This window comes from Cannabis sativa, chromosome 8 (genome assembly GCF_029168945.1).
Source record: "Cannabis sativa cultivar Pink pepper isolate KNU-18-1 chromosome 8, ASM2916894v1, whole genome shotgun sequence".
Classification (NCBI taxonomy): domain Eukaryota; kingdom Viridiplantae; phylum Streptophyta; class Magnoliopsida; order Rosales; family Cannabaceae; genus Cannabis; species Cannabis sativa.
The window spans coordinates 33,521,991-33,530,628 of NC_083608.1; the positions used below are offsets into that span (position 1 = coordinate 33,521,991).

At 32.3% G+C, this 8,638-nt stretch overlaps 1 protein-coding gene across 2 annotated transcripts; it reads right to left on the bottom strand.

Annotated features, from left to right (window-relative positions):
* Nucleotides 1-2,935: 2,935 nt before the first annotated feature.
* On the bottom strand, nucleotides 2,936-7,169 carry LOC115699135 (acetyl-CoA acetyltransferase 2). 2 transcript variants are annotated; one of them, XM_030626381.2, is made up of 13 exons: nucleotides 7,026-7,169; nucleotides 6,484-6,546; nucleotides 6,036-6,134; nucleotides 5,731-5,904; nucleotides 5,515-5,620; nucleotides 5,217-5,433; nucleotides 5,070-5,135; nucleotides 4,857-4,942; nucleotides 4,210-4,309; nucleotides 3,932-4,042; nucleotides 3,806-3,847; nucleotides 3,423-3,509; nucleotides 2,936-3,276 (listed from the first exon to the last, which is right to left on the bottom strand). In XM_030626381.2, the coding sequence occupies exons 2-13, from the start codon at nucleotides 6,524-6,526 to the stop codon at nucleotides 3,187-3,189; spliced, it is 1,221 nt and encodes a 406-aa protein (XP_030482241.1). In that variant the 5' UTR covers nucleotides 6,527-6,546; nucleotides 7,026-7,169; the 3' UTR covers nucleotides 2,936-3,186. The 2 variants fall into 2 exon arrangements, with proteins under 2 accessions (XP_030482241.1, XP_060958798.1); XM_061102815.1 differs by having other exon boundaries at nucleotides 2,936-3,509.
* Between the last annotated feature and the right edge of the window lie 1,469 nt (nucleotides 7,170-8,638).

An 8,638-nucleotide genomic window follows, 5' to 3' on the forward strand; every position in this document is an offset into this window, starting at 1 on the left:
AAATATTAAACTCTAATTATTAATTATTAAACTTATTGGGATATTATATACTCACTTTAGTTACCATAATCCAATACAAAGTATTATAATACATGGCTACAAATTAGTTTTTATAGAGTTTAGAAGAATAAGAAGAATAGAAAGAAATAGAGAAAATAAATCCTAAAACTGAGAATGATATGGCCTTTTTTGTCCTTCTCGTTTTACACTTCAGTCCTCCTTTTTTTCTTCCTTTTTTGCACTTTTTATTCTCTACAATTATTTCTTCTAAAAATGGCAGTTGAGCTAAATATGTTGATGAAGGTGGCTGTACTTTTTTATTTGCTAGGTTATTATGGTACAATGTAATACCCTAAAATAGAAGCTCCTTTCTTTCCATTCTTGGCCCATTAGGTTTATTCTCCTCTCCCCACAACAGCCAGCTAGCATGAATTTAAATGGCTGCCACATGAGTGCTGATGTAGATGGATGAAATTCTTTTTGTAACTTTTGACCACATCAGCCCAAAATGCCCAGAATGCTATAGCATTGTGACAGTATTTCTTTCCAGATTTCAGCTTCAATATCTATTTTGGTCTCACATCATTTCCTTTCCTGTGGGACTTTAACTTTTCTTTACTAAACAACAAACAAACAAGATTTTGTTAAATAAGTACAACTAACACTAACAATTCACAAGACTCAAAAGCTATCATTCTAAATAGAAAATTAAGACAAAAACTAATCAAACTTAACAAACAAACACACTTTCATTACTCTTTTCATGACAATTTAAGTTTAAAGCCAATAAAAATAACTCTATACCATAAAGTTATCAGTGAGCATTCCTCATTTGTTCCTCTTTGCAAGTAAAGTGTATTCAAAGGATAGTACGAGAGGAGTAATGAAAGATGACGTGTCACCCAAGGACCAAGATATTGTGTCTACATATAATGCAGCATGGGAGAGAGCATTAGAATGCCTTACTCTTCTAGGCATGTTCGAGGGTTTAAGCCCAGTTGTTCCCTAATTTCACGAGCCCCCATACATCAAGTGACAACCGCATAAATGAGCCATCAAGTCATAAATAAGGGATAAATCACATCCCACCAAACACCTATGGACAGCCTAAAAACCCATCACAAGATAAGTAATTATGCCCTAAATTAGATCTGGAAAATTGTGCTAAGTATGGTGTAAACAAACACAACAATGGTGGCCTTTTACTACCATTATAAGCCTATAAATATCCCAATGATAAACAGAAATGGGGATCAGCCAAGAAAAAGCTTTGGAATAAATACTCTCATAAATACGGTGACTCGTGGACTAAGGCTCATTAATGCACCAACCACGTAAAAATCTTCTCTTCTAACTTTCATTAAATACTTCATACAACTTTAATAACTGGTTGCCGAAAATCTCGGTCAACAAATGACAGCTTCGGCCATTGTACAAGACCCCCTACATTAAAAGGCCCCCTTTGTTATCATCCCTTTTATATAGATATAATATAATAAATATTTTTTTTTATAATATATCGTATACATAATAAATGTTCATAAGAGTAAATATGAACTTAGCACTTATAAAAAAAATAATAAAATCTTGTGCTCCCAATAGACATTATTCTAAAAATTTTACCTATTTTAGAATTTATGAAGTACCTTTTTGTAAAAAAAAATGAATTTATGAAGTATTGATTGACAATTTTGTTTGGGATAAGTTGAAAAATACCACTTTTATTAATCAATTAATCAAATTTACTTTTAATTTTATATTTAATTGAAACATACCTCTTTTTATATGATTTGTACTCAAAATATCCTGACATAAGAGAGTCACATAGATAGTATCTTGAAGTGATAGGGGCAAAATTGGTACAATATTTAAAAAAAAAGGTAAAAATAATATACTTTAAAAAAGAAGGTAAAAATAAAAGAGGACAACATAAAAAGGGTACAAAGTGTAATTTTCTCATTTTTTTTACTAAAAGGCTCAATTTTATTTTTTCGCCCAAGGCCCCCAAACCGCTTGGGCTGGCCCTAACAGTGACTGTCTAAACACACTAATAGTTTCACGACTGAGTAATTGTATAATAATATCCAAACACATTTATAATGTAATTAGTAAACTGTATAATTACTGTACTATAATTACTATCCTAATAATTAGTACAGTAATTATACAGTTATTTCTAAATGCACAGTAACTTCTCCAAACAACAGTCCACATGGTCTCTGTGTTTGAGTTCTTTTGAGGTCGAATGTTTGTGATCTCTTTCTCATAAACAGAGAAAAAAGATACAAAATTCGATCTCCTTCTCAGCGGAATAAAACTTGAATTTTAACTATTTGCTTGTCTAAAAAAAACAATCATCCGATAGTGAAATCCATTAGCTCGGAAGTCGGAATGAAAATTCCACCGAAATGAATAGCATTCGTATTAAAGAGGGAAAAAAAAACAAAAAAACAATTAGCTGGCCGGTCCCAACTCCCAACTCCCAACTCCCAACTCTTCTTCTGGACTAGTTGCCTAGTTTGCACTGCTGCAGTGGAATCTTTATTATTGCCTTAATTCCTTTGAGCCCAACTGCCCACTTTCTGGGGAAAAGTGGTACGCTTTAAGGAACTGGGCAGATAATAACGAGACAGTATTGACAGCAAACATGAAAAGAAGAAAGAGTTGCTAGGCTGGATCACTGTGGTCTTGCCTTCCTATAAATAATCAATTACCTTTCATTACAGCTTCATTTCATCTAATAAAACAAACTCCCACAACTCTCACTCCCTTTATGTCCAATCAAAACTCTTTAAAAAGAAATAAGACTACTAAAAGCTACTGGAGAAGTCACATGGCTCTCTCTCACACATTGGCTCAAAACCCATGATAAATAAAAAATACCTACTATCACAATGCAATTATGCAAGTACAAAAAACGATGACAAAAAAGATATGTGCCGAGCAATGTTGCAAATATATTTCTTCTGAAATAGATACAGTGAAATGTTTATTGAAAGTGCCTCACAGCCCAAAATAATTTAATAAAAAGAGAGACAGAGACAGAGAAATGGAACTGATGTTGCACAAGAACTAATGGGCTGTGGTTACACAAAATTTAACTCTGGGAAGGGTCTCTAGCGTTCGTTGGGAACCTGAATTACTAAAGGGGTCTGACTTTTACTTGCCAACATGGTATGAGCTCAATTAAAGTAGCTCTACCACAAGTGCAGAAGCACCACCTCCGCCGTTGCAAACGCCACCAACACCATATTTACCATTTTTCTGCTTCAATACCTGTAAATGTATACAACTGAACTTTTAGAATCCGAAAATGAATATTAGAAGAAATGATTCAACTTAACTAGATTTGAAATGGGATGGTGTGTGTTAGAGAGAGTTGTGTAACTGGGAAAAATAGTAAAACGGAGAGGATTCTTTACCCCCAAAAGTGTGACCAAGATACGAGCTCCGCTGCAACCTAGAGGATGTCCCAACGCTACAGCCCCGCCGTTCACATTAACTTTTTCCTGAAAGAAGAATTGAGAAAAAGTAATTAAGAAGCAGAAACTGTCTAAATTCTCGGATTAGTAAAATTTGATCTAAAGGTAGATCAAAATATAATAAACTTCCAGAAGGTGTTAAAGGGAAGAAGTGATTTGAACAATACAAAACATATGTAAACAGAATGAATGCAAGCATTCCCATGTAACTGCATTTGATTATCTTGTATGCGCTCAATTGTACTGGTACATACATCCATCTCAAACAAAAAAAAAAAAAACAAGCAGAGTGTGAGAGAGAGATATTGTGGAAAAGAACTTACTGTGTTGAGTCCAAGCAGTTTCTGATTTGCAAGAGCCACAACCTATGTAAGGAACATGAAAATATCACTTGACATATCTCATCGACAAGGAAATTGTACATTTAAGTGATTCGCATAGAATCTTACAGCAAAAGCTTCATTAATTTCATAGAAATCAATTTGATTAGCATTCAAGCCAGCATTTGAAATAGCTTTGGGGATTGCAAGGGCTGGAGCTGTAGTAAATAGTTCTGGTGCCTGTACATTCAAGTCGACTTGAGCATCAAATTGTCAAACATATAAATAAAATATATTACATGTTATATAAAGAAAAATTCGAAAAGCGAATGATATGAAAGCTTCAACGTATTTCTCAGACTGACATCAACAGTTGCTTTGCAAATATTTATATTTGTGGAAAATACCTGAGCAGCATCAGCATATCCAGAGATCTTTGCAATAACTTGCAACCCAAGCTTTATTGCTGTTTCTCCACTCACCAAGACTAATGCAGCAGCACCATCACTTCAACCAGAAAGATTCATTTTCAGTAAACACTTGGATGGCTGGATCATCTTTTTGTAAGACTTGCAAATAATATTATACTAGAAATGGATTCATAATAAATTATTTGCAAGAAATGTATATGCGACCAGTCCATAATCATCATTCAACACTTCAAAGTAGAAGACTTTTGAATAATTTTGAGGAAATATAAGACAGGAAAATTGCTGAAACTGGGCTTTTTCAATTATATTATATAATGTACATGTTTCCACTCCATCAAAAAGGTCTACTACAAAAGTGGCCTGGCAACAAGGACTCTACATTGGTACTGAAGAACAATGTACGTACTTCAGTAATTAATGCTTAAAGCACAATTTATTTACTTCATCTTACGTATCAACCATTTTGGAAAGGAAAATATAAATTAACATATAACACAGTTGAATAAATGGTCAAGAAGGCTGTTCTTCATATATATTAATAGCATGGAAAGAAAAGGTAAATTTAAAGAATTTTATTAGAAGTATAATGATATATATATTAATATATTTACACATATACACACCTTATGCTGGAAGCATTTCCAGCAGTCACCGAGCCACCATTCGCCTTGAAACTTGGACGGAGCTTTCTTAGTTTCCCAGCATCAAACTGATAGCATAAGAAAGGAGCAAATATTGCTGTTAGAAGCAGAGATAGTCTAGGATAAAAGAAACTGCACTGAAAATATTTTACAAAGTTAAATGATCCATCTGATACAAGCAAAAGTTATTTTTACCTTCCCTAGACCTTCATCCTTGTCAACAATTATTGCTGGTTTTCCCCTTCCACCAGAAACTTCAACCTGTGTAATATCTTAATAAGGCACAAAAGATTGAAAAAACACAAGGGTGCATACTATTGAACTCATAAATAGGTTACCAACCGGTACAATTTCCCACACAAAGGCCCCACTGTCTTGGGCAGCAATACCACGCTCAAAGCTCTGAATAGCATAATCGTCCTGCTCCTCCCTTGTTACTTTATGGTTTTCTGCACATGTTTCAGCACATACTCCCATACCAACATCATTATAAACATCCCACAAACCATCTTTCAACATTCCATCAACAAGAGAATCATGTCCAAGTCGAGATCCCTTTCTGCATTTTAAGACCAAATCAATCAAATCTGAAATTTATTTGCACCAGGGAACCATGAAAAAGAAGGCAATACTAGCTAACCTTGCTTCAGCAATATATTTAGGCACATTAGACATGCTTTCCATGCCACCAGCCACAACAACATCATTAATTCCCAACTGAATGCTTTGTGCTGCAAGCATTGTAGCTGTATCAACCAAAAAAAATGCATATTATGACATTATATCTTCACAAATAAATAACCAATAATTAAGAGAGATGAAAGACCAATATGATTAATGATGATGATGAGTGCACCTTTCATTCCTGATGCACAGACTTTGTTAACAGTGGTACAGATTACTGTATCAGATATTCCTGCACCTAATGCAGCTTGTCTAGCTGGAGCCTGACCTAAATTTGCACTAAGAACATTGCCGAAGATAACTTCTTGTACAAGTGAAGGATCAACACCAGCCCTTTTAAGTGCAGCTACAAAAGAGAATTAAAAAAATATTTAAAAGCATAATCTTTTTTTTTTCTCGTCTTAAAAACATAACCTTAAAAATAAATAGATAATGAAAATTCATTCCAATAACTGGGGAATAATATTCACAACTTACCTTCAATAGCTATTGATCCAAGTTTTGTTGCAGGTAAAGAGGATAAAGTACCAAGAAAGCCACCCATTGGTGTACGCGCGACACCAACAATGCAAACATCTGAAAAGAAAACGAAAGGATTTAAGAATACAAGTAGCCAGATTAAAGATGGTAAATTTCTATTATCTTCGAAATTCAAATGATCAAAACTCACTTAAATTATCACATTTGAGTGAACAAAAAGGGTATAATTATGTATACTATTAGAAGCAGGACTTAAATAGCTAAAAATTTCAACTATCTCTAAAAAAATTATACAAAGAAGCTGAGAACTTAAGTGAAAATTTTCACAATAAAAATATATAAATTGTATAAATAAACATTACTACTGATCAACACATGTGCTACAATTTAAACACAGAAATCTTGAATCTACAGCGATGGATGAAAATAGACAAAGAAAAGAAACCTCTTGACTTTACTGACTCTGAAGAAGCTGCTGCTGGAGCCATGGATATGTGTTATCAAAAATCTGCACGGATCACGTAAAATCACATCACTCAGCGGAACCATTCCAACAGGGTCATATCAATTATATATTATCGAGAAAGGAGAAATAAAATTAAAAAGAATAACATATAACCTCTGCCATTTTTCTAAAAATCTGAACTATTGAAACTAACCTCCACCCCATTATTTGAAGGGGAAAAAATCATTTTTAAAAGAACGAAATTTAAAAAGAAAATGAAAGATTAGTGATAGTTTTCTCCAACGAGGGGGAAAAATAAACATGAATGAATCAAGAAAACTAACCACCATCTATCAGAGAACAACAACTAAATAATAATAACGAAAGCATGAGAAAGCAGACAGTTTTTTGGGGAATTCCTTTCCATGAAAGAGAGATCCTTGTTACTAGTTAAATGGTTAATCAGTAACAGATCCACATGGTGTTCAATGCAGAGTTGAGGGAAATGAAAACAAGATGATGGGAAAAGGAGATTAAATTACCTCGTCGTGGATGGAGATGGAGGTAGTTGGTAAGTGTAACAAGATCACAAGCGTTGAATGGTGCCTGAGCTAAGCTTGTCGAGTGGAAATTGAACTCGCTTGTGTCTCGTATATATAGAACTGACTGAGTGCACGAGGCCAACCAATACTTATAAATACTTATTATTTTACTCAAATACCCTTTTCAACTTAATTTAATTACTATCATCTTTGACTTTTATTGTAGTTTGGCAATTTGGGTTGTTATATAATAATAATAATTAGGGGTGTGAAATAAATCTAGCTAACAACAATCCACCCCTAAATGATATTTAATTGTAATTTAAATTGAATTGGATGTTGTTTTTTAATATTTAATTTTATTGAATTGGATATTGAATAGAGTTTTCAAAAATTCAATACATTCAACATCTAATCGAACTAATTAGTATTTTAATTTAGCTTGGATGAGTAATTAAATTTTATGTGTATATATCAAAATTAAAATTAAAATCTTACTCTTTTTGTATTGGATAGATCTAATCCATTCTAATACATACTAAGTTTAAAATATTAGATGGATCTCATCTTAATTAAACTAATAGATTTACATGAAATGCATAGAACTGGTCTAATCCAACATCTAATAAATATTAGATTACTGAAATTAATTGGATCAGATCGGATTATAAAATTTAACATCCAATTTATAATCGAATTTATTGTGGACAATGTCCCACATGGAATAAATGGTAGAGAATTGAGCCATATATAAGAACATGGGCTACTCCACTCATTGCCAATTGGTTTTGAGTTGGAACCCCATGATTCTCAACATGGTATCAGAGCCATATCCGGGGGAATATTGTGGACAATGTCCCCCACATGGAATAAATGGTAGAGAATTGAGCCATGAGTAAGTGTTGAAAGATATATTGATGTATGAATCAACTTAATTCAATTATAATTATTTAACTTAATTAAAACCGATCATATTTAATTATGATTGGAGATACGATATTAGTTTTTTAATATCCAAATTGATTGGATTAATTATGGGATGAACTGTCTAAAAATTTAATATAATTCAATATTTAACTAATTTTTTTATTAAATTTTATGTTGTTATATTTAATATGTATATAAAAATTAAAACTTTTTTATGGATCTAATTCAATCTAATTTGATAAATCTTAAACATAAGATAAATTCGAATCAATCTAATAAATATAAAAAAAAATATATATATATATGTATTCAATAATAAATAGAAACATTCCAATTTAATATTTCATTAAATTAGATCAGATCATATCGGTTTTGAAGAATAAAATTAATTGGGTCAGATCAATTAAAAATCAATCTTCTAATATATAATTGAATTGAATAAATTTAAAAATATTCATATAATAACATTCACACAAATTATTAATGACAAATGGGGTACCTTGTAATTGGAAATGTCCAGTCAACTAATGGCAGCCCAAAGACCTGTAAGAAGTGGAAAATGTTTAGATTTTCGAAACAAGGAAGAAAACGATTACATCATAGTCTAGTGATATACTCAAATTAAAAAATGATAATGCAATTGAATTATTTATGTTTGAAAATTTAGTCCTTTTTTTTATTACTAG